The sequence below is a fragment of the Lepisosteus oculatus genome, chromosome 2 (assembly GCF_040954835.1).
Source record: "Lepisosteus oculatus isolate fLepOcu1 chromosome 2, fLepOcu1.hap2, whole genome shotgun sequence".
Taxonomy (NCBI): Eukaryota; Metazoa; Chordata; class Actinopteri; order Semionotiformes; family Lepisosteidae; genus Lepisosteus; species Lepisosteus oculatus.
In genome coordinates, this window is record NC_090697.1 from 65281674 (window position 1) to 65309274 (window position 27601).

The 27601-nt window shown below is 48.4% G+C and overlaps 1 protein-coding gene and 1 long non-coding RNA gene across 7 annotated transcripts; one reads left to right on the forward strand and one right to left on the reverse strand.

Moving 5' to 3' along the window:
* LOC107076821 (uncharacterized) lies at positions 1–3716 on the reverse strand. The gene is made up of 3 exons (XR_001477955.2): positions 3630–3716; positions 2958–3079; positions 1–356 (listed from the first exon to the last, which is right to left on the reverse strand). It is a non-coding gene; the product is annotated as an uncharacterized lncRNA (long non-coding RNA).
* Positions 3026–27489, forward strand: ccar2 (cell cycle and apoptosis regulator 2). Of its 6 annotated transcripts, none has more exons than XM_015342267.2 (22): positions 3026–3099; positions 4702–4785; positions 6676–6792; positions 8043–8128; positions 9063–9157; positions 10093–10207; positions 10664–10808; positions 13001–13112; positions 13824–13964; positions 14252–14462; positions 14776–14889; positions 15682–15845; positions 16332–16500; positions 17496–17636; positions 17865–17993; positions 18252–18426; positions 19621–19694; positions 20160–20306; positions 20448–20571; positions 24549–24734; positions 25100–25305; positions 25835–27489. In XM_015342267.2, exons 3-22 carry the CDS (start codon positions 6765–6767, stop codon positions 25880–25882), a joined length of 2610 nt encoding a protein of 869 aa, XP_015197753.2. In that variant the 5' UTR covers positions 3026–3099; positions 4702–4785; positions 6676–6764; the 3' UTR covers positions 25883–27489. The 6 variants fall into 6 exon arrangements, with proteins under 6 accessions (XP_015197753.2, XP_015197735.2, XP_015197777.2 ...); XM_015342249.2 differs by having other exon boundaries at positions 3089–3148; XM_015342291.2 differs by having other exon boundaries at positions 3089–3148; positions 8046–8128.
* The last annotated feature ends 112 nt before the right edge of the window (positions 27490–27601 follow it).

The following is a 27601-nucleotide window of genomic DNA, read 5'->3' on the forward strand; positions in this document are numbered from 1 at the left end:
CCAGATTAACTCAAATTAAAAAAGTTAAAGCACAAATAGCTGAAATTTAAGCTTAACATGTAAGGACTTGAAACGAATGTTTAGGGCAGCACAGTGGTGCAGAGGTTAGCATTGCTGTGTTGTAGTGCTGGCTTCAATTCTGTCTGCGTGGGGTTTGAATGTGCTCCCTGTGTTCCTATAAGTTTCCTCTGGGTGCTTTGTTTTCCTTCAACAGTCCAAGGACATACCGACGGGTTAACTGGCTTCTGGGAAAACTTGCCCGTGTGTGTTTGTGTGTGCCCTGCTATGGACTGGTCCAGGGTGTATTCTGCATTGCATCTGTTGCATGCTGGATAGGCCCCGGCTCCTCCACGATCCTGCATTGGATGAAGGGGTTAGAAATCGGATGGATGTACAGTATTTTAAATCTGCAACTCTTTTTTAGAATAAACTGTATACTGTATACTGTTTGTGATAGAGTTATCCATTCCTTGTTTGCAACAACAAAAACAAGGCTTTTGCTAAAAAAAACAGCAGTAGATGCACATCAGCGAAGAAATGCTTTTTTTAAAAACCGTACATCAACTCTCAGGTTACGGTGATTTCAACAGCTCATTCACAGTTTTAGACGGTACCAAATCGCCCTCTAGTGGTGCTGAGTAAAAACTTTCTGTGTGAACTCTCAGAATCATTTAAGCTCTAATAATAATAATTGCTTACGCTTATATAGCGCTTTTCTGGACACTCCACTCAAAGCGCTTTACAGGTAATGGGGACTCCCTCCCACCACCACCAATGTGCAGCATCCACCTGGATGATGCGACGGCAGCCATAGTGCGCCAGAACGCTCACCACACATCAGCTCTCAGTGGGGAGGAGAGCAGAGTAATGAAGCCAATTTATAGAGGGGGATTGTTAGGAGGCCATTATTGATAAAGACAGATGAGGAAATTTGGCCAGGATGCCGGCGTACACCCCTACTCTTTTCGAGAAACACCCTGGGATTTGTAATGACCACAGAGAGTCAGGACCTTGGTTTTACGTCTCATCCGAAAGGACGGCATCTGTTTACAGTATAGTGTCCCCGTCACTACACTTGGGCATTAGGACCCACATGAGCCGCAGGGTGAGCGCCCCCTGCTGGCCCCACTAACACCTCTTCCAGCAGCAACCTTAGTTTTTCCTAGGAGGTCTCTCATCCAGGTACTGACCAGACTCACACCTGCTGAGCTTCAGTGGGTTGCTAGTTGTGAGTTGCAGGGTGATATGGCTGCTGGCAAGCTCTGTTCTCTTTAGGCTCTGTTCCCAAACTGCTTTCCGGTGCTAGCGTGCTTGATGGCAAGAAAACTCCACATAGGCCGTCGACTTGATGAATCCGAGAAAATCATAAACGCGCTGACAACATAATTCAAAGGCGATTAATTATTAATATTCCTTTTGGAACACGACTCGGCTAGACCGAATCTGTGAGATGCTGTTGTTGTAAATGCCTGTATGAGTGCGCAACAGTAGATTCTCCCGACTCTGCTGTATATGACCGATCATATACCGCCGGGGGAAAAAATGCCGTTATTTAAAAAAAAAAAGTATTAGAAAGTTTAAGGACGTGTCATGCATTAGTAAGACTTCGTTTAAGAACATTGGGAAAAAGTTTTGGTTTCTATGTTACAAAAAAAAGTATTTCTCCTCTGGGACTAGTTTAGTGAACTGTGACCAGGAACATTTCCTGACTCAGAGCAATGTCCTACACTGAGAGGCTAAAAGAACTGGATGTCTTTGGTTTTAGACAGAGCACTTAACGAGGTGACTCGTTATTTCAAGTAGTCCTAGAAGGCACAGATGGAGTCAACCTAACGGTCTACTTCAGTGCTGTACCCTTACTAGAAAACAGCCTCTGAATCTTTAACAGCGTGAGGCCGTGGAGTTAAGGGGGTCCAATTATACAGTTATACAATTATACAGGCAGTTTATTCGTTTTCCCGGATCTAGATCTTGCTGTTTTGGGAGAGCCCTTTCCCAGATGCACAGTACTCCTGCACCGATGGCAAACGGATCCTGCAGATACTGTCGTTATGTGTTCCGAAGTGCTCTGCTCTGTAAGAAATCACTCTCGTGTTTGGACCGCCATTGGTCACCGTAATCCTAACTGACATGGGTTTAATGAATTATCCATTTTGGGAGCATTTGAAATCCTAAAGTGTTAAAAAACAGAACACGCAGGTCACCAGATCTACAGAAAATTCATTTTCAATAGAAAAGCTTAGCTTTTCCGGCAGCCATATCCCCCTGCAACTCACAACTGGCAGCCCACTGGAGCTCAGCAGGTGTGAGCCTGGTCAGTACCTGGATGGGAGACCTCCTGGGAAAATCTAAGGTTTCTGCTGGAAGAGGTGTTAGTGGGGCCAGCAGGGGGCGCTCACCCTGCAGTCCATGTGGGTCCTAATGCCCCAGTATAGTGACGGGGACACTATACTGTAAACAGGCTCTGTCCTTCGGATGAGACGTAAAACCGAGGTCCTGACTCTGTGGTCATTAAAAATCCCAGGGCGTTTCTTGTAAAGAGTAGGGGTGTAACCCCGGTGTCCTGGCCAAATATACCCTTGGCCCTTACCAATCATGGCCTCCTAATAATCCCCATCTATGAATTGGCTTCATTACTCTGCTCTCCTCCCCACTGAGAGCTGATGTGTGGTGAGCATTCTGGCGCACTATGGCTGCTGTCTCATCATCCAGGTGGGGCTGCACACTAGTGGTGGTGAAGGAGAGTCCCCATTACCTGTAAAGTGCTTTGAGTGGAGTGTCCAGAAAAGCGCTATATAAGTGTAAGCAATGTATTAAATATTATTATTATCAGACTTCTCATGCAAGGACCGCCAAAGCATTGCGTAAAAAAGAACAGCATCACACAGTACAGTATTACACGGTGCGTAATATGATATAATATAATAACACAATAGGTCAGTACGACTGAGGCGAACCTCTATGCGGATACAGTGCGCATTCCCTCCCAGACGCTAGGTGGCGGAGTTGCTTTAAACTCGCACGGCTGTCTGGCTCACTGTGTTCTGTCTTCCCTCCCTGCGGACTCTCCTCCCTGTTACTAAACAAACAAAAGCGATGGTAAGGAAAAGGAAGTAGCGATTGGAAGACTGAGTTGTGGGGGGGACGTGTGAGTGACGGGTTTCTGATCTTTTTAAATCGACCTTTAAATAAAACCGGCAGTCCGCGGGTGTATAATGGCCTCGGCGGGTGTTGTGCGCTCAGCCTGTGTGAAATAAAGCTGCTTTGTTCGACTTTGAAGGCGAAGTTTGCTCACCCGGACACACCGGGATAGCTCGGAAATGTGAATCTCAGAATTGCTCCCGACAATAGAAGGGACACGTTTTTACTCAAATCCAGGTTATGTGTTTGCCGTGCTGACTGCTTTTCAGTGCTTTGTTTCTTCAGCGTGGCTATTTTGTCCAGTTTGTGGTAAATGATCTCCCTGTTTTTCCTACGAGACTTTTGAGTATGCTTTTCTGTGCTGTCATTGGTGCTGAAGGCGACGGCACGTTCGGGTATCGGCTCTTTTTAACCGGGGAGAAGTTCGGTGTCGATGCGGTACTTTTAAAGAGAATTCAGTCATTGGTTAATTGTACTGTTTTTCGTACCTTGCTATGCGTTACACTAGGGGACAGCAGTGCAGGGCTCTGCGCCGATCCGATCTAGATCCGCTTCCGATCCGGATCTGTACACCTTTTTTTAAAATAAAAAGAAAAAGCCCTGTTCATACTTTTAGGTGACAGCAATGCAAAAGCGCCTTAATTCTTGTTCATTCGATTTTAGAAATAATACATGAAAACGCAAAAGGTCGAGCTTTCTCCCGGCTTCGTTCACGTTTGCATGCAGATCAGAGCAGCCGCTGGAAGATAAACTCGCCGAGCGGCTCAAGTTTGTGCGCAGGTCTGCTTGTCTTTGACGTGGCTCAGCGCCCCTCTTAACTAATCGCCGGGACCGGCTGCAGAGCAGCCCGCCCTGGGTCGGTACCGGTCCGGTGCGTGATGTTTTCCAAGCCTTTTCCCGAATGAAAAGATGAAAGAGTGACCGTTTGACGTGCCTCGCTGTAGCGAGAGGACTGGTGGGCGACAGCACGATGGAGACATGCCGGCCCATGTCTTTGTCGTTCACGATGATTATTTCATTTCATGAACGGTTGAGTTTTGGAATATTTGTATTATAACTGGCGCGTGCGTGGGGAGGGCTCACTCGTGAACGAGTGAAAGGCCACTCCTTTCAAATCAGATTCATGGTGCAGGCACCGTCTTTTTAAAACGACTCGTCTGCCCGCTGAACGGAGGACGCCTGGGATCTGCGAGTCAAAGCAATTTACACGAAAAGCGTAGCTTTACAGCAGGGTTGACCCGGGCAGGCTTGGTCCAGCATGACTGCGAGGTTTCGAGGTGCCCTGTTTCTTAATGAAGGGGGTGTCCAGTCCTGGTCCTGGACAGACTGTGTATCTGCAGGTTTTCTAGCTGTCTTTAAAGCAGCAGCACCCGAAGAGCTGGAAAGGCAGGTGGATTGGGCCAGTAAAGCCAGTAACTAGCTGGTTTTGCTCTTGGGTTGAAAGGGAAAACCTGGCTCTGGCCTTTCGGGACCAGGATCGGACACTCCTGGCTTTCATGTTCAACGCTGGCAAAGGGCCGTGCCAAAAGGGGGTTTCACCTGCCTGCTTCTTTCTTGTAGAGCAAGTTCAGTATTGGCCGGTATCGGGACCACTGGTTACTGCAGGTGCCTACGGGGGAGCCAAGTTCTTCCATCCGAGCTGGGGTACGTCTTGCTATGTTGTTTGCACCGGCAGAGATCGGGCCTGAAAAATCTCCATTATTCCTTGTTGTGGGAGTCTTGTTATCCTTGTTGGCAGCAAACTCATCGCATTGTCCTATTCTGGACATCCCAAGCACCTTAGCGTGCAGGCAGCTTGTTGGAGCAGATGTCCCCTTCGCTGGTGGCATGGGATTGGTCCTTTCAGTCCTCAGCGTCCTTTCCTATAGCGATGGATATATTCTCCACTTGTTAAGGAAGGCAGAAAGCAATGCTGTGACCAGATCATAGATAAGGGGATGTTTTCTGTGTCTAGTCAACATGGCCATCGGTTTGCCTACTGACAGATCCCTAAGAAAGTACATTTTTAGATCTCATTTTCAGTTTTTGACTGAAGTAATACATAAACTGATTTATTTTACCCTTTTTCTAAAAAACAAAATGGTGCTAAACCCATTTAAAACACTACCCATCTGCCCATAATGCATGGTTCATAATAATCATTTTAATCTTTTAATCATTGGGGCGGAGCGGTGGCTCTGTGGTTAAGGATCTGCGCCTGTGGCTGGAAGGTTGCTGGTTCAAATCCCGCGGCCGGCAGAGGAATCCTACTCCGTTGGGCCCCTGAGCAAGGCCCTGAACCCCAACTGCTCCAGGGGCGCTGTACAATGGCTGACCCTGCGCTCTGACCCCAGGCTTCTCTCCCTGTCTGTGTGTCTCATGGAGAGCAAGCTGGGGTATGAGAAAATAAATTGTAAAGGGTTAATAAAGTGATGTTATTTGTGATGTACACCAAGTCAGTATGTACATTATCCTTCAGTGTTAGAAAAGCGTGCTGTGTTATAAAATGCTGTTCACTCAGAAGCGCGTCAGATGAAATGAAAGATGTCTTGCTCTTACAGCCTGGAAGTCCTTGGTAGTGTGAGACATATTGGGGTTAACATGTTCAGTGTTTTGTGTGTGGTAATTTGTTTGGTGCGAGTGAAGTATAATTTAATCTCTGACCCAGGGAAAAGTGTGGTGTGGCCGGTGGAGGAGAGAATATAGGCTCGCGCTGTGTCCGATTTTCTTTTTCTTGTCTGGCTTGGTCGGCTCGTTTTGGTTTTATCAATAAAGTTTGATCATCGGCCAGTGAAAGCTCTGTTTTCCTTCACGTCAATGCCGAAAACCCTATACCGAATGCAGGATTTTACGGTAGTGTTGGGTGTAGCTTAGAATTTGGGGAACGTCCTACAGGAAGAAACCACATGGATTCGGAGCTGTGGAGCAGAGTACCTGTCTGAAAGAGCTCATGGCAAAGGTTCACTGCAGGATCCAGTTAAGAACACAAGAAAGGTTCCAAGCAAGAGGAGCCATTCGACCCATCTAGCCCGTCGGGTAGTAAGTCGCTGATTGACCCAAGCCATTGCTGGAACGTATCTGGACATTTGCTGGAAGAAGCCGGGGTACTTGCTTCAGAACATGGCTGGGCAGCTTGATCCGTACTCTCACATCCCCTTATGTAAAAACATACCTCCAAGTCTCAATGTCTTTGAATGCCTCTTCCACCTAGTTTCCACTGATTTGTATAAAAACAGAAATGTTCTTGTCGAGCCATTATGAGCTTCGGACGCTCTGCAAAGGTTTTTGCACAGGATATCTTAAGAAAAAGGATTGTCACATATACAATACTGTTGTTATCCACACTTTATGGCCGTGTCTTGAGTAAGAGCTGCTAAGTTAGGATCTGGGATGTCTGCTTTTAAAGATGGAACTGCCCTTCCGTTTTTTTAGCTACATGGGGAAAAAAAACTGTTTTTAATTTGATCCGTTATGAATTTTTGAGCGCCTGGTATGGTCGGATGACTCCTGTCGCCCATCCAGATATGTATCAGTACTGACTGTGTTGTTTTGCAGAGTGAATCGGGAGAACGGTCTCAACGTTGTGCTAACCTAGCGGAGTGCACCATCAGCTCAGGTGACGGCATGGCAGGGTAGAGTTCAGGATGTCATCGCGAGCCAATCACAAGACAGGTCAGTACTGTGAGCTGGTATGGGTTTTATTGTCCTGATTTATGTTTACTTGTGTTTGTATGTCATACTGTAAAAGCCCGCAATGTAATTGCACCACCAGTGCTTATTTAGTGTTACACACGTAATGTAAAAATTAGTTCTGGACAATAAAAGACAAATGTAAAAGCTATATTAGTAAGTAATAAGCTTTGATTAACAAAGAGTAGTTAAAGTAGAGTGCTCTATTAAAAGTACAGTGCTGTTACAGTAGGGGACTGTAGTAAAAGTGCAGTAGGACAGTGCTGTTACAGTAGGGGACTGTAGTAAAAGTGCAGTAGTACAGTGCTGTTACAGTGGGGACTGTAGTAAAAGTGCAGTAGGACAGTGCTGTTACAGTGGGGACTGTAGTAAAAGTGCAGTAGGACAGTGCTGTTACAGTAGGGGACTGTAGTAAAAGTGCAGTAGGACAGTGCTGTTACAGTAGGGGACTGTAGTAAAAGTGCAGTAGGACAGTGCTGTTACAGTGGGGACTGTAGTAAAAGTGCAGTAGGACAGTGCTGTTACAGTAGGGGACTGTAGTAAAAGTGCAGTAGGACAGTGCTGTTACAGTGGGGACTGTAGTAAAAGTGCAGTAGGACAGTGCTGTTACAGTAGGGGACTGTAGTAAAAGTGCAGTAGGACAGTGCTGTTACAGTAGGGGACTGTAGTAAAAGTACAGTAGGACAGTGCTGTTACAGTAGGGGACTGTAGTAAAAGTGCAGCAGGACAGTCCTGTTACAGTGGGGACTGTAGTAAAAGTGCAGTAGGACAGTCCTGTTACAGTGGGGACTGTAGTAAAAGTACAGTAGGACAGTGCTGTTACAGTAGGGACTGTGGTAAAAGTAAAGTAGGACAGTGCTGTGTACAGTTGGGGGCTGGGCTGTAGTAGAAGAGTAGTTAGAGTGTAGTATTTCTTGATCTGCCTGAAATGTTCTGGCTTGTGAGTGTGAGTGGGCACTGTCAGTGAGCTCAGGAGGGTGTGGACAGCAGGCAGGGCCGGTGTTTCAAGAATGTCTGCAGGCTCTGAGCACACCCCAGTGGCACGGGCTCAGCCAGTGCTTCACGGGCAGGGCAGCTCGGATTCTGAGCTTGTACCTGCACTCAGGGCTGGACGTTTCAACCTGTGAGTCCTCCTACTTCATGGCTGCTAAGTGCTTTGACCTCTGGGGCACCATGTGCTGTGTTGGCGAGAGTGTTAGTACCAGGATGCTTATGTTATGTTTTTCTCCCAGCAGCCCCGGCATTGCTAGGACATTCCCCAGGATTTGTGCACTCTTCGGCAGGCATGGAGGCCACGCAGGCGCCTTCCCTGCTCCAGGTGTGTGTCGTCTCGGGAAACAACAATTGGAGCTGAACTATAGGATCAGCTATGAGGAAATCGTGATCAGCAGATAATGGTTGTAGGAATCTAAGATATGGTCATTTGGATTCAGGATAAAACTCCAGGGCCTGATTGTTTCCCAGTTGTGCTCACGGAAACAAGGTCAAAACTCTTCCCACAATCTCTCAAGATAAGGGTAATACCCAATCATTAGAAAATGAGATTGTGTGTATATTAACTAACAATAAAGGTAATTAGTTATAACAATCAACAGTACTAATTAAAACAAACATGCAGCACGAAGGAAAATCCCACAAAACGAAACGGATGACAAAGTGCTGCGATTCGATATCACCAGTAAGATGGGTCACTCGCTGGTAATAATAATAATAATAATAATAATAATTGCTTACACTTATATAGCGCTTTTCTGGACACTCCACTCAAAGCGCTTTACAGGTAATGGGGTCTCCCCTCCACCACCACCAATGTGCAGCATCCACCTGGATGCTGCACATCCACATTGCCCTTCTACCATCCACATTGGATGGTAGAAGCTGAAGACTCAGGTGCTGAGGGAGTTGACTGAGGAGGAGACTAATGCAGCCCTGCATGTGTTCTGTGAGGTTTTTTGTTTCTCTTTCTCTTGCTGTGACGCCCTTACTCGCCTTTGGATGTCTGTTGACATTCGTCACCAGACAGGACTGGGAAGGTAAAGGAGTTAAAAGTTCAAGACTCTAGTAAGTTGCAGTAAAGAACTTCAATTAAACATTCTTCTTCCGAGAATTGGGTTGTCACAAAGACTGCGTTAGACAAGGAAATTGACTTTGATTCATACCTCATTTTAAGAAACTGAAAGTGAAGCGCAGCCATACAAAAACCGTCAGGGTTAGCATTCCTGTCTTGACTCTCTCTGTGCCTGTCTTCCCAGAATCCCCAGCTGAAGCAGCGTGTTTTCACGGGGGTGGTCACCCAGCTACAGGACTACTATGGCATGGTGGATGAGGAGGTGCAGTTCCAGATGAGGTGAGGCTCTTTAAGAGTTATGAAAATATATTTAAAATTGATGCAAAATCCACATAAGGAATTTCCGGCCAGGCTATGTTAAGTAATGACTGTCAGTTTCTCAGTGATGCTGTGCCCAATAGGGTTAGAAAGAGGAGTGCTTTCGGAATCCCAACATTCAAACATTCAGGGCAATGGCATAATTGAACTGTTGACCTCTGAGGACAGTGCAGTAGGACAGTGCTGTTACAGTGGGGACTGTAGTAAAAGTGCAGTAGGACAGTGCTGTTACAGTAGGGACTGTAGTAAAAGTACAGTAGGACAGTGCTGTTACAGTAGGGGACTGTAGTAAAAGTGCAGTAGGACAGTGCTGTTACAGTGGGGACTGTAGTAAAAGTGCAGTAGGACAGTGCTGTTACAGTAGGGGACTGTAGTAAAAGTGCAGTAGGACAGTGCTGTTACAGTGGAGACTGTAGTAAAAGTGCAGTAGGACAGTGCTGTTACAGTGGAGACTGTAGTAAAAGTGCAGTAGGACAGTGCTGTTACAGTAGGGACTGTAGTAAAAGTACAGTAGGACAGTGCGGTTACAGTAGGGACTGAGGATCTGTTCCCAAGGTGATAGGAGATGAGGGACCAGCTCTATTGAGCCTCCTCTCTTCCTCAGTAGGATTGGAAACTGTTCTTATTTTGACAGGTGTGGAAATTCGGGAATTAGATTTTTTTATTTAGGGAAGTATTTCTCATGAGTGTGGCAAAAGGTGCTTCTCTGCTGGCATAAAGAGGATCTGACAGTAACAAACTGCAAAAGTGTCAGCGTGTGGCATCCTGCAATTGTAAAATTTTTGCATGGGCACGTCGGAGTTTAGCATGTCCTCAGTGTAAGTGCTAACAGTTGGACCTTCTGTACTGAGCTTCCTGATGAACCTGCTAACCCTGAACAACTCTCGCTCTCTCAGTGTGGTGAAGGGCCGGCTGCCCCAGGTGGGCGAGAAGGTGCTGGTGACTGCAGTGCTGGACCCGGCTGTGTCCCAGTCCTGGACTGCACAGAAGGTGCAGGCACTCAACAGCCAGGTACGTGGAGAGAGACCGAGTAAAGGCAGGAGGTGTTGGGCTGGCTGGGGACCTAGACAGGGGGAGGCCAGCAGTTTCCCAGCAGACTTGGAATGACGTATAGAGAGCCGAGTTCAGAGATCCAAGCAACATCAGCAGAGTTGCAAGCAAGAGTAGTCCCTTTGGCCTATTTAGCTCAATTGGCTGCTAGTAACTAATTGATCGGAGGATTTCATCCAGCTTTATTAATTTGTCACTTTGGCCTCTATTGGGAATGCGTATTTCTCACTTTGTTTAAAATAACTTTTGTAAACCTTTACTAATTTCTTAGGTTTCTAGGAAAAGAAGCTTGAACATAACCTTAGATGCCACCCTCTTTATTTTTTTCTCTCGCTTCCTCCCACTTTCTCTCTCCCTCTTCCTTTTCTTCGTCTCCCTCGTTCTTTGTGTTTCTTCCTCCCTCTCTCTCTCTCCTAGCTCTTCTTCAAATCTCCGCCCCCCCTGTTGCCCTCCATGTCGAGCGGACAGAAGCAAGGGATCCTGGGAAACAAGCCCCGACCACTCCTGCAAGATCCCATGATCCCCCCGCTGCTGCCCAGCATGCAACAGGCCACGCCGAAACGTGAGTCTGCTCTAGGAGTTCAGTGTAGCATCACATAAATTCCCTGAGTAAAAACAGAGTAACATGGCAGTAACATCACCTAATCTGATCTCACTACTCAGCTAGGTGTTTAAGATCTGCTTTGTCACTGTAGGATTGCTCATTAGGCTTCCAATTAACTTCTCTTTGATCCATTCCAGTTTGTTCTCATACAGGCTGCACTGACTCTCAACCACACTTTATCACAGTTCTCTTTTCTTTGAATTTGCCATTGCCATTTCATTTTTTTCCATCCAGCTTGAAAGCAGCAGTTGTTGAACTTGCGGAGTGACAACCCCTAAATGCCAGGAGCTTTTGTCGGTACAATTCATTTGGAGCGTACAGGCTGTTAGGCGAAGTGGCACAGTCTCTCACAGACACAGGTCCCTGGGGTCACTGTTGGGCAGTGGGCTGGTTTTTGTCATGGACAGATAAGACAAAGTGGGGCTTAAAGCTTGCATTTTCAAAGCTATCGGAGGTGCTTGTCTTAATGTGTTCACATTAACAAAGCATGGCTCTGCCCCGTTCAGGAATGAAAGCACCTTTCTCCACTAATGAGGCTTCGTACTGTTAAGGAGAGCCTGTTCCGCCCTCTTGCTGCTGCTGCTGAAGTTATTTATGGTGCCTTCAACGTCTGCTGAAACGCTGATCATGTATCTGTAGAAAGCTTTAAATATCCCCCCCTTTCATCGTCTTCTTGGCCACAGACACTTTTGCAGATCGAACACTGGTTATTTATGATTCACAGATAGGTCGTTAAACAACAAATAAGCTGAATCATAATTGATAGTACAGTGTCCTGTTTTGTGCATGTGTTATCCTGTGACAGTCTCACCAGCACAAGTAAACACACCACGTATCAATAATATGATCATGAATATTGGGGTGATTGAGCACACCCAGATAACAAGCATCCCCAGAGCAGGAGTCGATGCGAAGGGACCCAATGTAAAAACCGGCATTAACAAAGACAAACTAGCATACGTCTTCAGCGTGAACTGAGAAGCACAAAGCCGAGACCACGAGGGGAAAGTAAGGAGACGTGCATTTAAACATGGACACTTTTTTTGTCAGTAAGTGGAAGTAAGGAAAAAGCTGCCCAATCGTCTTGTTAAAGCCAATACTTCAGGTTTTTATAAAAACAGTATCAATTAGCTACTATCTACCAGATGGGCTTGATGGGCATGAATGGCCTCCTCTCATTTGTAATGTCTTTTTTTCCTTCCCCCTCTCTGGATCGGGCAGATAGGATCTCACAAATATACTTATATTAACTTCTCCGTCTGCACGGTTTCACTGAAGATTTAGTAGTTAACAGGAAACGTGCCCAAACTCTGGTGTCAGCATAGACTGTAGTCTTCGGCTGGTAAAACCAGGAATGGATTAGATTTGCAATCGGATTGCGGTCTAATTGTGTGACAGGATGGCTCCTGGTCTGTTCTTTCTGTTGTAGAGCAATGAATACACCCAAGGGCAATGTCCTTGCTGAACAATAGAATTACTTTAAAGTACTTTTAAACAAAGGGTAAACTCTTTTCTCCATTTACTTACAGCCTATTAACGCAATGTTTCAGTGTAAAGAATGCTTTTGTCAAGGTGCGGTACTGGGTTAATAAGTAAATGGAGCAAAGAGTGCGTATCTTACCTTTTATAAAACTAGGTCCTGTTAAGTGTCCGGCTCAGCACGTTTCTGCCATCTCAGTTGCAGCTGCAAGGTGTGAATCCGAGCCCTAGGTACACTATCTGTGGGCTTCTGTTTAAGCCCATACCAGAGGCTGGATATTGGAATCTTTGTCTAGGATAGGAAGATGTATTCAGAGATGAATGAAGCAAGTAGCTGGGGATCGGCCATCCCTGTCTGCCTCTCTTGAGTATACAGGGTGGTAATACCATGTTAATCCTGGTTGTTGTGAGCCCAGCTATGAAAAATGCCACATGCTGGGAATGGTTGTGAAACATGAGGTAATTACACAGAACGAGTCTCAGCTGTCAGAGCCCTGCTGTGCACATCCTGGCGAGCGTGAAACCCCACAGGGGCAGGTGACTGGGCTGCACAGTGACTCACCTCTAAGGGTGTGATGATGTAATTATAATGATCAGGCGCATGGGATGTTTTTGGTGTCACTCCTCTTTCACTCACTGTTCCTTCCCCCCCCCCCCAACCTGTTTCCCAGCTGGCTTACTGCAGACGCCCTCCCACATGCCTTCCTGGGGGGGGCACTTTGAGCCGTGGACGGGGGGTAGGAAGAGGCACAGCGAGGGGTCGGGCCGGAGGGGGTCGCGCTGGTGAGTGAAACGCACTTCCTGTCAGGACCGGCGCACTGTTCTTCCTTATTATCCACTGGCCTTTTTAAATAGAAAGTTTTATGTCCCTCTCCGCCAAAAAAAACATTGAATTTGAAGTTAAATTCTTTAAAAAACAAACAAACAGTAGAATCTCAAGGCAAGTCAGCCTCCATTCTCCATGGTAAAGGAGCATGTTTGACTAACGGTCTATCTGTCCCCAGCTGTGTATCAGTGTACCTGAGTGTCTTTGTGTGTGTGCACCTCTCCATTTCAACTCAGTGTGTGTATCTTGTCTTTCTGTGTGTGTTTCACTCTCTGTCTCAATATATGACTGGTGTGTACCTGCCTGTCTCTGTTGCCTGTGTATCTCTGTACAAGTGTCTGCCTGCGTGTCTCTGGACACATGTGTCTGCCTCTTGGCAGTCTGTCTGTCGGTCTTGCTGTGTTGACTGGGTTGCGTGTGCCTGTATGTGTTGTCTGCGTCTCTCTGGACACGTGTGTCGGCCTCTTGGTGGTCTGTCTGCGTGTTACTGGACATGTGTGTCTGCTTTCGTGTCTCTGGACACGTGTGTCCGCCTCTTGGCGGTCTGCCTGTCTGTATTTCTGTGATGATTGGTTTGTATGTGTCTGTAGGTTTTGTCTGTGTTTCTCTGGATATGTGCGTCTGCCTCTTGGTCTGTCTCACAGGATGTCTGTCTCTCTGTGTGGCAGGGAGGATGGAGGCTGGGGGGGCGACAGCCAACATCAGAAGAGGCGGAGGTGGCGGGGGACACAGGAGGAAGGGCCCCAGAAGAAAACCAACGTCCGGACACCTCGATACTGGCCCCTCTTCTCCCGGTTCAGCAGGGACAGGTACAAGACACGGGGGCGTAGCTGATGAGGGTGGGGTATTAGCCAAAGGCTGTTTTTATATTGAGTTTCAGCTTTCAGTGTTGGGGAAAACCTCCAAGCATTGAGGTAGCAGATGGAGTCAAATTTCACAGTCCAGGTTTTACCAGCTGCAGGCTGTTCTATACATCATATTCATGAAGCAGACAAGCAAACAGAGCATTCGTTCACTTACTCTCTCTCTGCCACACTCCTCTTCTCCTTCCCTTCTCTCTTTTTCTCTCTCCTCTCTTTTCATCCGCTCCCTCTAGCTCAGCGTGTGATACAATGGAGGTTCTGCGCCGTTACCCCCAGCTCAGCATCCCGGACGCCTTCTTCCACCTACGGCTTAGCTGGGTCGACACCTTCCCCCCTTCCCGACCTTTGACCCTGGGGTACCCCTGTCCCTTCTACCAGGGCAGCCCGCAGCCTGAGGCCGAACTCACTCACCCCACCAGTACCAACACCACCTACAGCACCAAGGTAACCTCTAATCCGCAGCCAGCCCTAGTGCTCAGTGCCCCTGCAGCCTTAGCACTGACCGTAACCCCCGCCTTCTCCTTCTCCTTAAACCTCTCTCTGGCTCAGATTCAGCCTGCCTTTAACCCACACTGCAGATGGAACTGATCAGAGCTGTAACTCTAGTCCTAATGCTGAAATCGTCTGTATCCCTTACTTTCTAACCTCCATCTGCTGCTTCTTCCCAGATGTAGCAGCAACTTCAATCCTAGCTCTTAACCCTTAACATGACACGACTTCCGCTCTGTGGCCCTGATGCTGTGTTTGTGACCTGCAGGTGTTGCTGCTGTCCATGCCCAGTCTGGAGGAGATCTACCGGCAGTGCTGCTCTCTGTCGCAGGACAACAAGGAGCCAGCAGAGGGTGCTGTCCACCCCACGGCCCTCATCAAGGTCAGGGGCCCATTGCTTTTACAGTGGCTTCTACAGTCCTCGAGTGGGGCGCCACTCTTTTGCTCCCCTTGTATCCTAGGACGGGAGCCAGAGCTGATTTAAAGGGAATGGAAAGAGGTCAAGCAAGGATATTGAGGGTTGGCTCTTTGTTCTGCAGCTGCCCCCCTGGTGGGTGGTGAAGCACCTGTGGGTGTCGGCAAAACGCTCTGAGACCCGTGTGAGGCTTGTAGACCAGCGTACACAAACTGTGGTTCCCTGACCCCTGCTGGTCTGCAAAGCTACTACAGGGTATCGGCAGAAAAACAAATTGCGAGGTGGAGGCTAAAACTGTCAGCACCCCAACCTGACCTCTGAATTCAGTGAAGCAGCTCTAGCCATGCTGATCAGTTACTCCACAACCACGTTCTGCTGTGCTACTTCAATAAATTTGTGAAGGGAAAAAGTATAATTTCCACAATTTAAGGCGAGTGTGTTAAAGATGTTTACCGAGTACAGATTATTTCTTTGCTCTTCTGTTAGATTTCAAATTTAATGGGGAGTAAATAGAGAGGGAAACTGAGGAGGGGTCCACTCACTCAAAAAGGATGGGGACAGCTGTCGTAGAGCCCCCCAGGATGGTCTGAGTAGTCTCCTCGTGGTTGTCCCCTTTTTGGGGAGCTGACTGACAGCTGGCGGCTCCAGTTCTTGTGGCAGAGGGAGGAGATGCCTGTGGGGCGAGGAAGAAACTAACAGGGTGTCTGCCTGGCCTGGACTGGGTGTCTAACTATCTGTGCTTCTCGGCTCTCTGCAAAGTTCGTGGTGGGGATCCGGGGCGGCGAGGAGAGGTGGATCGGGGGACCCTGGTCCCCCTCAGAAGATGGGGCGAACCCGGCTAAGGAGCCCCAGGTTCTGGTGCGGACCGCAGTGCGCTGGGCCCGGGAGCAGGCAGGACTGGACCTGAGTGGCTGCTCTCAGTGGTCAGTGTGTCCTCTATGAACCTCCCTATTTTCCTCCACACCACAGAGAGACCAGCTCCCATTGTGCAGCAGGCCAATCCAGTCCAGCCTTCACGGCTGACTGCAGGTTCCTGGGTAGATTATAACAATGCAGCAGAGAGACACTGTAAAGATGACCAGTTCTCCTCTAGCTTCAGGGCAGTTCAGCACTGCGTAATGTGCAATTGCATTTTATTTTTGTTAATCAAGCCCTTTTACTCCCAATTCAAGTTTAAAATTATCAGTTTTTATTAAGGGCATGTAAACACTTCAACATTAATATATGCTATGCAAAATGTACTACATTGTTTTTTAAAGTTAAATATTTGATTTGTAACAGGACAAGAAGGAAGCAGAGCACAAAGAATTGAAACAAGTGTAGCCGTTGTAGGTTAGGAAACATGCGGAAACCCATTGTGTTTTCAAATTCTCTCCGCTCCTTCCCAATCACCTCCTCCCCGCCCTCAGGTTCAAGCTGGCGGAGCTGCGCTATCTGAGGGGGGGCCACGTGGAGACCACGGTTTTCTTCCTGCCCGATGTCTGGCACAGCCTTCCCGGGCGAGCCGAGTGGGAGGCTTTGCGAGCGGTGCCGGATGCCGGGGCAAACAGTGATGCCACTGAGGGACATGAGCAGCAGGTACCCCCAGGAACGCCCTTACTTTCCCTCAATGTCCGGCAGCCCCTCCCAGCCTGTTTCTAGCTGAACAGCGTAGTTTTCCTGTACCTGTCTCTCTTTCTCTCCTCACTGCAGTGAGTGTATCACAATGCCCAGTGTCTGTGTTAACCTGTCTCTCTTTCTCTCCTCACTGCAGTGAGTGTGTCATACTGCCCAGTCAGGGTCTGTCTCTCTTTCCTCACTGCGTGAGTGTGTCACACTGCCCAGTCAGGGTCTGTGTTAACCCATCTGTCTCTCTTTCCTCACTGCGTGAGTGTGTCACACTGCCCAGTCAGGGTCTGTGTTAACCCATCTGTCTCTCTTTCCTCACTGCGTGAGTGTGTCACACTGCCCAGTCAGGGTCTGTGTTAACCCATCTGTCTCTCTTTCCTCACTGCGTGAGTGTGTCACACTGCCCAGTCAGGGTCTGTGTTAACCCATCTGTCTCTCTTTCCTCACTGCGTGAGTGTGTCACACTGCCCAGTCAGGGTCTGTGTTAACCCATCTGTCTCTCTTTCCTCACTGCGTGAGTGTGTAACACTGCCCAGTCAGGGTCTGTGTTAACCCATCTGTCTCTCTTTCCTCACTGCGTGAGTGTGTCACACTGCCCAGTCAGGGTCTGTGTTAACCCATCTGTCTCTCTTTCCTCACTGCGTGAGTGTGTAACACTGCCCAGTCAGGGTCTGTGTTAACCCATCTGTCTCTCTTTCCTCACTGCGTGAGTGTGTAACACTGCCCAGTCAGGGTCTGTGTTAACCCATCTGTCTCTCTTTCCTCACTGCGTGAGTGTGTAACACTGCCCAGTCAGGGTCTGTGTTAACCCATCTGTCTCTCTTTCCTCACTGCGTGAGTGTGTCACACTGCCCAGTCAGGGTCTGTGTTAACCCATCTGTCTCTCTTTCCTCACTGCGTGAGTGTGTAACACTGCCCAGTCAGGGTCTGTGTTAACCTATTTCTCTTTACCCCCCCTGCCCCAGTGCGAGACTGAGCCAGCTGTGACCCCTCTCCCCGAGGAGCCAGGCTTGGTGCTACGGCCTTGTGAGGGCTTGAGTCTCACACCCCTCCCGCTCGCCGCCCTGCTGGAGCCCCGCAACAGCACCTCCGAAGAAGCTTTCGAGGTACATCATGCCCCCATACAGCTCCGTCCAGCGGTATCCCATTTCTAGCCATCACAGGCTGAGATTTGATGTGCATTCTGGAGCAGTCCCTGTGGAGAATCATTCCTGGAACAGGGAGGTTGCTCAGCCAGAAGATTCCCAGCTCTAGAAGACTCTTGCGCAGAACGAGCCATAGTGCTTGTGAGATGTGGACCATGACCGCTGTAACCCCTCTGTCCTTGCTCTCAGGTGGGGCTGATGGCAGAGCTCTTCAACGAGATACTGCAGCGGGATTTCGGGCTGCAGATTTACCGCGCGCTGAGCGCCATGCCCCCAGGCGCTGGAGAGGGGCGGGAGAGAGAGGACGTTGCCATGAAGGTGCGGCAGATCTTCGCTGACTCTGGAGCTCTGACAGGCAGCCTGCGTGGCAGCCACATCCTGATAGCCCAAGAGTTGATGGAGTTCTGTAATCCCTGTCTAAAGATTAATTAAGAGCTATGGGAAATGACACTCTTGCTCTCCCTCCATTGCTGTACCTCCCTGTCTTTGCCTTGTCCTCCAGTCTTCTTTCTCTCCTTCCTGTCCTCTCCTGGCTTCCCCCCTCCCTGCTCACTCTCTGGCCTCTTTCCCTGGCAGGAGGAGAAGCCGGGCAAAGCAGAGAGCGGGTCTGGGAAGAAGGCAGGGGGAGAGAGGAGGACCCGGCGGAGGAGAGGCGGGAAGGAGCGAGAGAGCACAGAGGACGAGGAGGAGAAGACGGACGAGGAAGATGACGAGAAGCCAGAAGAGGGGGAGGAGAAGACCGCAGAGAGCGGTGAGTGGGAATCGCTGCGACGGTGCCCCCTGCTGGAGACCGCATTGTGGTGCCATCACAGCCGGGTTGGAGCACACCTGCTGTCCACATCCTTGCGTTTTCAGTCCATGTGTCCTGGGGAGGGTCGCGGCAGTTACATGTCTTGTAGGGAGCACAATCTTTACCCTCAGCAACAGTCTCTCTCCTGGGAGATTCCCAAACGTTCCCAAGGCCATCCTTGATGAGACAAGCCCTGTAAACAGGGACTGTGCTTTCCTTGGGACAGTAGAGCTCTGATGGAGGTGCCCTTACTGGGAGATGGATCCTCCGCTACAATCCACAACTCCTTTCAGTCCGGAGGAGAAGCAGCTCTGCTCCGAGTCTTTCCGGGTGGCTGAGCTGCTTTCCCCAGCACGGAAAGTCAATGCAGGGCTGTTCATGATCATGCTACCTGAGCACCACAGGTCGTAGGTTGATTTGTCAACTTTGGACCCAAGACCAGGGCTTCAATTTAATCGCCAGTAGGTGGTGAGCTGGATCAGATGCGTAGGAGCCAGCTGGATAGACGCAGGGTGCCCAGGGCTCACCTGCTGATTGCCTGGGAACATCTGACAGGTGACCTCGTGCAGAAAGATCTTGTCTCCTACCTTTGAAAGAACTCCTCTAGAACCCCGAGTGAGGTCTCACAGTCTGAGCGGAGCACTTTCAGGGCGCCCATTGCCGAGACAGCTCTGAAAAGCTGTAGCCAAAGAAGGTTGGTGCCTGTCTACTGGCAGGTCCTATAGCTTCCACCTTGACATCTTTGATGAGGGAAACTGCATGGTCAGAAAAGGAGTCCTTCTGAGCAATGCTCTCCGGATTCAACTGAGGTGTCAGCCAGCTGCACACAGTCACAGAAGTGGAAGTTCTCCTGGATTTGGTTGCACTTTGGGGAGGCAGTAGAGAATGACTGTCAGACAGCCTCGAAGGTGATCTGGACGTTTTAAGACCAGGTGGTTGGACGTTGTCCAGACACTTGTCGTTAAGGGCAGCGAAAACGCAGACTTCTAACAATCCTGCTTCCTGGAACATGTTCCGGCTCATCCCTCAATTTTTCAGTTGCACCTTTTCATTTTTGTTTAGTTTCAAATCGAGAATCTGAACGGATTGGGTTGATCAGGCAGGCGAAGGGCTCCTGATGAGCCCTGGAATTATTTTTTTCTCTCGTCTCTGTAGTGGTGACGGTAGAGGAGGCAGAAACCAAGTCAGCTGTGTCCAACCATTCTGAAGAGCCTGCCTCCAAAGATGCGGTAAGAACGAGGGTGTTGAGAAACGTGTGAGTGGCCAGGGGTGTTACTGCAGGCATAAAATTACACAGTTCAAGTAGGTAGCTGCGTCAGCATGCGTAGGCTGCAAAGGAACAAGTAAAGGTTGATTCCAGGGTGAAAAGAGATGAAAAGAAACAGCGTTTCGGCTGACACCCAAAGAAGGCTCCACTGTCAAAATGTTTTCTTTTCTTCTTTTCAGCAAGAAATAAACCTTTACTTGTTCCATAAAATTAAACAGGCTAGTAGCAGCACCTGATCCTTCTGCGTCATGGTTATTGAATTCTGTTCAATGACCATCAAAGCAATGCCACCAGCTTACCGGGACAAGTAGAGCCGCAACAAACCATTCTCGTTTGGCCGATCCTGACATCTGTTTGTCATGCGGGCTGGTGGGAAACTGTTCCGTGTGTGCGTGACCTCTCTTTCTCTCCGTCTCCTTCTCTGTAGGAGAGGCCTCCGGGCTGGCAGGCCATGCAGCCCCCCTTTCTGCTCCTCTCCTTCCTGTATTTCGACCAGCAGCTGAGTGGTCAGCTGGCGGAGCGCGACCTGGAAGAGATCCTGCACTCCCTGGGCCTGCACTTCACCCGTGCACAGGTCAGGGGTCACGGCCCGGGGTCATCGCCAGCACCGTCGCCAGGGCGTCCTCCTTGTCAATTCAGCGACCGAGTTCTGTGTGTCATGGTGTGCTGGTGTCCGTCTGCCCTCTCTGACCATGTGCTGTCCTTTCCCTTCCAGGCGAGGGAGCTGGTGAGCAGAGCTGTGTTGGGGGGGGTATGTCGGTACAGGACGCTGGCAGCACGCTGGGAGGACACTGACCCCTCTGACCCAGAGCCCCCTGGAGATGATTCCAACTTGCAAGGTTCGACGGTGCCAGCATATGTTTTTTGTTTCTCACATTTTATTTAAAGGTTTTTTTAATTTGTCTTTTCAAATTTAAAGTAGCTATGTGTCTCTGTTTCTTCTTCTTCTTCTTTTTCACAGCCTTAGTCCCAGACTGTCCTGGGGTCAGCTGCTTTGGTTGCTCTTCTCCATTTGTCTCTGTCGAGCACATCTTCCTCACTCACTTCACACCCCTCCATATCTTCTCACACAATCTGTCCATCTCTTTCTAGGCCTGCCTCTTCCCCTGTTACCTTCCACCTCAAATTCCATTACCCTCTTTGTTACTTCCTCAACGTCCCTCCTCATGATATGTCCATACCACCGTAACCTCGCCTCTCGCATCTTCTCAACCACATCCACCACCCTACATCGTCTACGGATTTCTTCATTTCTGATCTTATCCTTCATTGAAATCTGCAGAATCCACCTCAACATCCTCATTTCAGTTCTTCTCATCAAGTTCTCTTCCCTCTTTCCAACTGCCAAGCATTCAGCTCCATATAGTAGTACAGGTCTAATCACGGTCTTGTACATTTTGCACTTTAACTTTCTGGGAATTTTCCTGTCACAGATTATTCCAGTTATTTCTCTCCACTTGTTCCATCCAGCTTTCACTCTTTGTTTTACTGCCTCCAGTGTTTCTCCTCCCTTTACCAGTTTTGATCCAAGGTATTTAAAGTCATCAACTTGTTTCAGTTTTCCTCCATTTGTCTCCTCAACATTGGTCATAGTATCTCCTCTTCTCTCCATTACCATTATTTCAGATTTTTCTGCATTCATTTTCAGTCCACCCTTTTCCAGACTCCTCTGCCATTTGAACACTTTCTCCTGTAGTTCTACTTCTGAATCTGCCATCAGTGCCACATCATCAGCAAAGATGAGTTCCCAAGGCACTTCTGTTCTTACCTCCTCTGTCAGTGTGTCAATAATGTTTATGAAAAGGAAAGGACTTAGTGCTGATCCTTGGTGTACTCCAACTGTGATTTCAAACTCTTTTGTCTCTCCCTGTTGTGTTATCATCTTCGTAGTTGCATCTCTATAGGTTGCTTGAACTAACTTCACCATGCTTTCTGGTACTCCTTTCTTCCTCAAGCACCAATACACCACCTCTCTGGGCACACAGTCATTTGCCTTCTCCAAGTCCAGAAAGGCCACATACAGCTTTTTCCGTTTCTCTAGTGTCTTCCCCTGTAACTGTCTCATCACAAAAATGGCATCTGTTGTGCTTTTCCCCGCTGAGAATCCAAATTGTGAGTTGTGGATCCTGATTATCTTCCTGAGTCTCTTGTCCAGAATTTTTTCCAGGATTTTCAATCCATGTTCCAGAAGTTTTATTCCTCTATAGTTTTTACACTCCATTGGGTCTCCTTTCTCCTTGTAGATGGTAACCATACTGCTTTTTGTCCATTCTTCTGGAATTCTCTCTTCCTTTGCAATATTGTTTAGCAATCTCGTCAGCCACTGAATCCCCTCTTCATCGAGGTTCTTAAAGTGTTCTGCTGGTATTCCTGATGGTCCAGTTGCTTTGCCCACTTTCATCTCTTTGATAGCTTCTGTCACTTCCTTTACTGAAATTTCTTGGATTGGTCCACACACTACGTCTGCCTCCACTAGGTTCTCCCTCTCATTTTCTACATTTAACAGATTTTTGAAGTACTCCAGCCATCTTTGCTTGATCTGTTCTTCTTTAATCAAGACTCTGCCTTCTCCATCCTTGAGTACCGCCACCCGGATAATATATTTTTTCTGTCTCGCTCTATGTTTAGCAATCTTGTAGATTTGGTCCTCTCCTTCCTTTGTTTCAAGTTTCTCATACCATTCTTTCCAGGCTCTTTCCTTTGCTCTTGCTACACTTCTTTTTGCTACCTTCTTTAGTCTCTTATATTCTTGTAATTCTCCAGTGCCATCTTTCAGTGCCTTGTATGCTTTTTTCTTTTCCTTCAGTGTTTCCTGAACTTCCATATCCCACCACCACTCTTCATTTTCCCTCGGTCTGCCTCCTCTTGTCTTTCCACAAACCCTGGTAGCAGCCTCTTCTAGGATGTGGCTCATCTCAGTCCACTCTTCTTCAACTGAAGGCTCCTCTGTTTCCTCTGTGTTGTTTTTCATTTCTTTCACCAGCCTGTTGAAATCTACTTTGTTTTCTCTCAGTTTCCACACTTTTGATCGTGCTGGGTGTTTCCTCTGCCTTATTCTTCGCTCCTTCAATATTGTGATGTCCATCACCAGCAGCCTGTGTTGTCTGGTAACAGCCTCATAGGGCAGGACTTTAGCATCTTGGACTTTCGCTCTATCAATTCTTCTCACTAATATATAATCTATTTGGGTATCATGGCCTCCACTCCTGTATGTCACCTTTTGCTCATAATTCTTCGTGAACCCTGTGTTCACTGCAAACAATTCAAGAGCTTGGAGTGTTTCTAGTAGCCTTCCTCCTTCTTCATTTCTCTCTCCTAGCCCTCTCTGACCATGTTCATCTGGATAATCTGGGCATTTCTCTCCTAAATGTGCATTGAAGTCTCCTCCAATTACCACCATTTCATTTCCTGGGATTCTGCTAACCACTTCTTCGAGATCTTCCAAAAAGCTATCCTTTTCCTCCTGTGGTCTTCCTACCTGTGGTGTATATACAGAGATGATATTCCATAACCCGCTCTCAAAAGCCACCTGTACATTGATAATCCTGTCTGAGTGTCTAACCACCCTCACTATCTTGTCTGCTAGGTCTTTGCACACTATCACACCCACTCCATTCATTTTGGTACTCTTTCCAGCATAAAGAATCTTGTATCCCTCTCCTAGGTGTCTTGAGCTGTTTCCTTTCCACTTGGTTTCTTGCACACACAAGATCTCCACTTTTCTCCTTGCCATAGTTTCAACCAATTCTCTCCTTCTCCCTGTCATGGTACCAACATTCCAACTCCCCACTCTCATTGACTTAATATTCCTTCCAGGCCCCTTCACCTTGTTTCTTTTCTGTAGCCCCCACTCTACAGTTTTCCCCACAGTAGCATAATTTCCATTAGTACCCTGTTGGGACACAGCACTAATGGCGGACGTTGTTAACCCGGGCCCCGGCCGATCCGGTATGTGCTTTGTGTTCTTTGCAACCATGGTTTTGGCAAGATGGTTTTACGTCGGATGCCCTTCCTGACACAACCCTTTTAGTCACCTCTTACGACAGGCAGGGATACCCAGGAGGTATTCTGATCCCCCTCCCGAGGGATATATGTGTCTCTGTTTATGCGTAGAATTTTGGGGTTGCCAGTTCATAACCAGGTCAGCTCAGTGCTACAGCCCTCTGGCATAAGACATACGCCACTGCACCGTGCCCTTCAGGTCAAACTGTTTGTTCACAAGCTGCGAGGCCACAGCGCCAACAAGAGACCAGGACTCGAGGGCAAGATCAGAAAATGAGCTTAAAGCTCTTTAGCAGCCCCAAGTAACAACCTTATGTCTTATTGTCAGACTACAAAATGTGACCAAATCACAGATTTAAAGTCAGCATTGTGAGACCTGGGTCCAGGGATATTGAAGGGAGGACAGATGGCAGCCTATCCTTCGGATGAGACGTTAATTCGAGGTCCTGACTCTCAGTGGCTATTAAAGAACCCCAGGCATTTCTTGAAAGTAGGGAGTTATCCTGGTGTCCGGGCCAAATTCGCCCTCGCCCTCGCCCTCGCCCTTTACTGTGGCCTCCAAATTGTCCCCATGTATGATTGGCTTTCACTTGCCCTGCAATGGATTGGTGTCCCATCCAGGGTGTACCCTGCCTTGGGCTCTTTGATTGCCGGGTAGGCTCCGGCTACCACAGGGTAGACTCCGAAGTCTGGAGCGCGCAGTGTGAGCAGGGGGTTTGCTCTGGTCGAACCCTCGTCTGCAGTTTTTAAGACTCTCTCTCTGAGACGGGCGTCTCTGATCCCTGACCCCCACCTCCCGTCTGCATGTTTCCAGGGAATCGGGCCTTGTTGCCAGGTAGCGGTGGGAAGGCTGCCAGCGGATCGTCGCGGCGATCGGGGACTGGGAGCTCGGATGTCGTCACCCACAGGGGCACGGTGCTCAACATTGCTAACCTGCTGGCCAGCCTGGAGAAAGCAGAACGCACCCGGGTGTGGCTGGAAGACCGTGTCGCTAGACTAGGTACCGCACCTATTTCTGTGTCCTGTGATATCCAGTGTTAAACTTGGCTAGTAAATGCACTGTTCCTGTGCCGTCCATGTTCATTTCTGATGCATGAGCATCATGGGCATCTTGGGGCGCCGTGCCTCCTGCCCAGGAGAAGTCTGTTTGTGGAGCGGGCTTTCTTTATTTTTAACCCCAGTCCAGGAGAACGTCTGTAAGAGCAGGAAAAGATGTGTTTTTAATTCCACATCCTCATGCCGGGATAGGGAATCGAGCGGCCCCTTTCGGTCCGTTTCACGGTCAGTCCAGCGCCCTGCAGTGTCCCGCCCGCGGAGGAGTACTGTACTAACTCCACCCCCCGCTTCCCGCTCTCTCTCCCCCAGCGGAGGTGGAAGCCCGGGAGGCGAAACGGGAGGCGGAGCAGGCGGCGCTGTCCTCGGAACTCTCCGCGGCCCAGACCGCCGCCGGCGATCTGCGCGGGCGGCTGGAGCGCGCCGAGAAGCGCAACGCCGCCTACGAGAGGAGCCTGAAGGAGAACGCCGGTCACATGATCGCCGTCATCGAGAAGATGCAGAAGCTGGTGGACAAGGTGGGTGAGGCAGGGAAGCAGGGAGGGGCGGGGGGAGCCGCGGGGCAGAGGAAGAGCGAGAATCGTTGTAAACAGTAAACAGTTCTCCCAAGAGATCTACTCTTACATTCCAGGTATGCTTAAACACTGTCCCTGTCCATGACATGCTAGGAACTGAAAACCTGTGTAATTGTTGCAGCGAGAGGACAGTTTAATGGTGCACATCCCGTACCGTCTGTTCCTCCTGTTCGCTTCCATCCAGGAATAATCCCACTTCCAGAACATGATTTGGAATTGACCAATTGATTCCTCTTCCATTTGCCCAGGCCGCATTTATGATATGCAAGTACTTTTGCCACTTTTTATGAAGCATCTTAAAGTAAGGGGCCGAGGTGGCTGTTGTTTAATATATTGGATTTATTGGCAAGTTTATACAGAGGTGCTGTCCTATCAAGTGAAGCCAAGGTATCCCAGAATGCTGCTGTACTCCGGGAAGTGTTGTGTCTGACAGTAGAGACTCACCGGCACCTCTCTCCGTCTCGTTTGGCAGACCACCAACCTGGCGGAGTCCCGGACGGAGAGTGGAGAGAAGGAATGAGGGAGACGCCCAGGAGAGCAGACACGTCCGTCTGTGTGTCCGGGGGGGGGCCTTGTCCCAGAGGCCCGGGCAGGTCCGCAGGGACGTGGAGTTGGAGGGGGGAGGAAGAGGACGCGTGCGCCGATTGCACGTGGACAGACCGACGAAGACGGACAGAGACTTGGACGCTGAGAACTGCACGATGGCAAGGACGAGCGGACACAGAGGGCAGCGTAGCAGAATTCAGACGCAGACGGACACGCGATCGCAGATGGAGGCAGACACTTTGGGTACACGGACGCTGACGGAGACTGGGAGACATGCGCGGACACGTGCAGATGTATACAGACACGCGGACAGTGCAACTCCAGGCATAGATGAATAGACTGTTTCTGAGGGAGGAGTGTTGGGAATCCTGCTCTCCCCTCCTCCTCTCTCACTCTTTCTGGCTTTCCTTTTTTATTCTTGACACCAGTGTTTTTATTTCACCCTTCAAACCTTTTCTAAATTATAGAGCAGTTGGTCATGAATATGTACTCCTCCTTTTTTGGGACTAAAAAATGTGTTTTTGTTCCTCCAAGGTGTAGAACGTGTTGAATACCCTTGGAACAGTGTTCTAGGTTTTATTTAGAAGAAACAGTTCTGCTTTCCCTGAACAAGAGTCATTAACCTTGCCCTAAGCCCTTGAAAATGCGGCAGCCTCTTTGGTCATGTTTGTTTCTGGACTTCTAGCAAATAAACTTCTGAAAGGCTGGCCATCAGTCCATAAGCGGGACTTTTTAATTAGTTTCTTACTGTGGGTCCCTTTCCGAAGGCAGACATGTGAAGGTATAGTTCTAATCATGCAGTGATTTGTAGCTCTGCTGAAGTTGCGTTCCTTTCTGAACAGTGGCCACTACAGCACCGGTATATACAGCATGACAGACGATCTAACGCATTTTCATCCGTCCAGACACACTCCAGTCCCCCTGTGTCACCGGTACTGTCGGTACCAGAGCCAAACGTTGGTAGATTAGTAATGAATTGGATCTGACTTCTGTGGAAGGGGGAATCTGAATTGATCCCTTGCACCGATGCTTTTCAAATAAAGACTGGAGAAATTCTCTCAACTGTTTTAAAATGATCCGACTCTCTGTTCTTCACACCTGCAGTGTCTCCTGCTTGATTTGAGCTTTTGAACATTTGCAGTTCACTTAGGATCAGGGTGACTATAAATCTCCCCATCAGGCACAGAACAGTCTTATTTTGTCATGTTCTTTTTCCTATAAAGCCCATGCATAATACTGTCAACCTGCTGAAAGCTCCTGGTTTTAGTACTTTGTATTTATTTTTCCCTGAATTTGCTCTTAACATCTCTGAGTTAGAGTGAACACACTCCCAGTTCTTACTTGGGCTACTTTAAGATGCAACAAGCTTAATAGAGCTGCCCCTAAACTGAAGTTAGAAAGTATCTAAATTAAGGCCAGCGTTTTTCTCAGTTTTGGAATTTAGGTTCTATGTATGCAGACATGCGGACAGCATGCATCAGCAAAACAATACATTTCATTTGAATTCTATCATTTCTAAAAAATGCCTAATTACTTTTCCATTATGTATTTGGTTGCTGATAATTAAATGAGTTATTTGTTTATTGCTTCATTTTTTGTTATTGCTTATATCTTTGCCAATTTCCTCCAATCAGCGCATTAAATCTGATGAGTCATTCCTTGAACTGGTGAAACAGCGAGCCGTTGGAGCAGG

What these genes read in the sequence shown, in the direction of transcription:
- ccar2 (XM_015342267.2), top strand. Translation starts at nt 6,765, where the DNA reads ATGTCATCGCGAGCCAATCACAAGACAG. An exon ending in ACACCACCTACAGCACCAAG is followed by an intron (nt 14,463 to 14,775) that starts GTAACCTCTAAT and finishes TGTGACCTGCAG; the next exon opens with GTGTTGCTGCTGTCCATGCC. An exon ending in AGATGATTCCAACTTGCAAG is followed by an intron (nt 20,572 to 24,548) that starts GTTCGACGGTGC and finishes GCATGTTTCCAG; the next exon opens with GGAATCGGGCCTTGTTGCCA.